Below are 1,657 nucleotides of genomic sequence, written 5' to 3'. Positions count from 1 at the left end.
GTTCATGGCAGTTTCTTCTCCCCCCCCGTTTAACCGTTTTTATTTTTTTTTTTTGTGTATGTAATTTTCCCACGCACATGTGCATAAAGTGTACATGTGGCGAGTGGTCATGTGCCAACGCAATCAAACGGAATGACTTGTTTTGCCCTCTCACCTAGTCGGTGGGGGCGCGTGCAGTTACCGATTTGGAGATGTACAAGACATCTTTATGGTAGCCATTACGCCAGGTGTAGAAAAGGGGGAACGTGCAAAATTAAGAAAGAAAAAAAAAGGCAATGCCCTGTTAATCTGTACGCGAGGAGGTTCCTCCTCTGGGAGTAGAAAGGGGGCCCCTTCGTGCCACTCTCGAGTAAACTAAACGGTTATACCCCCCCTGGCTGCTCTCTGCGCGCCTCGGCTTTTACCCCGTTTCGACATGTTGATGGGGTAAGCCCCTTTCCCTGACGACGTGCATAGGGATTGCATAGACGGGGTGCATTTGTCGGAGGTCCAATCCCCCGTCTGATTCGTTCATGTTGTCTATCAAGCTGAGTGCGGCGAGGCCGAAGAAGGTGTGGCAGATGTCTGGCAGGCAATCTGGATTGTCACTTATGCCACCATTGTCTAAATCCTGGCAGAGAAAGATGTAATTTTTTAAGGCATCTTTATTTACCCATTTGTATTTGCCGAGAAGAATTAATGAGGAGAATATCCACCATGAGTAGCAGGTGTCTGTTAGTTTTTCTGCGCGTCCATTGAACCCTCCATTATTTGTCTGTCGCAAACTTAGCCACTCTGCGATTTTTTGTTCATTAATGAGATGTAATTTATTAATTAAGAATAAAGTTGCCACTGCACAGAAAACGCTGGCAGCATGGGGTTCATTTCCACTTGTCCAAGAAAATCCATTTTGGCAAATGGAATAATTCGTTAAGACGTATGACGCAATTTTCTCCGTTGAGACTAGACTTAGTCGTTTTAGGATAGTTAGGCAGCTGACTGCGCTGTATGCAAAGCGTGTGTCCACTTCTCCCCAAATGTCGCCCTTAAAGGAGCCGTCTTCATTGAGTAGGGTTAAGATGTAATCCGTGGTGCTGTCTGCTATGTTCTTTGGTGAGTTACCTCCATCACCGAGGCGATGGCAAGAGTGGAGATACGGATTGAACCCGTCAAACGAATGGTTAAGTAAGAGGAGAGACAATATCGCGTGGTGCGTCGACACAACATGGGAGTCGTATTTTTTGTTGTTCCCAAAGCCTCCATCGGCATTCTGGCACTGCAGAATGAAGTTAATGAATTCCTCCTTTTGCTCAATTTCGTGGGACAAAATTTTACATGAGCAGATGTAGTAGAACACGCCGCACATCTTCAGGGTTTCGTTGAATATGAGTTCTTCTGCGCTGGTTGTCGTGGTGTAGGTATTCAGGTAGTTTACGTGTTTGTCTTTTACGAACTGGATTTCTTCCATTTTATGCTTCCCTGTGCGGGGGGAGTTCTACGGAGTGAACGTACGGGTGGAAGTGGGCCTACATCCGCGTATCCAATTGGATAGTTATGTTTCTTATGCTTCTTATAGTTCTTATGGTTCTTATGGTTCTTATGGTTCTTATGGTTCTTATGGTTCTTATGGTTCTTATGTTTCTTAGGTTTCTTAGGTTTCTTTCTTTTTTTTTTTTTT

The 1,657-nt window shown here is 44.7% G+C and overlaps 1 protein-coding gene across 1 annotated transcript; it reads right to left on the bottom strand.

The window, feature by feature from the left end:
• Positions 1–400: 400 nt before the first annotated feature.
• Positions 401–1,447, bottom strand: C922_03208 (geranylgeranyl transferase type-2 subunit beta; the record flags this gene model as incomplete). The annotated part of the gene is made up of 1 exon (XM_008818800.1): positions 401–1,447. The coding sequence occupies one exon, from the start codon at positions 1,445–1,447 to the stop codon at positions 401–403; it is 1,047 nt and encodes a 348-aa protein (XP_008817022.1).
• Between the last annotated feature and the right edge of the window lie 210 nt (positions 1,448–1,657).

The sequence above is a fragment of the Plasmodium inui genome (genome assembly GCF_000524495.1).
Source record: "Plasmodium inui San Antonio 1 unplaced genomic scaffold supercont1.13, whole genome shotgun sequence".
NCBI classification, from domain to species: domain Eukaryota; phylum Apicomplexa; class Aconoidasida; order Haemosporida; family Plasmodiidae; genus Plasmodium; species Plasmodium inui.
This window is presented reverse-complemented; position numbering and strand designations above follow the sequence as displayed.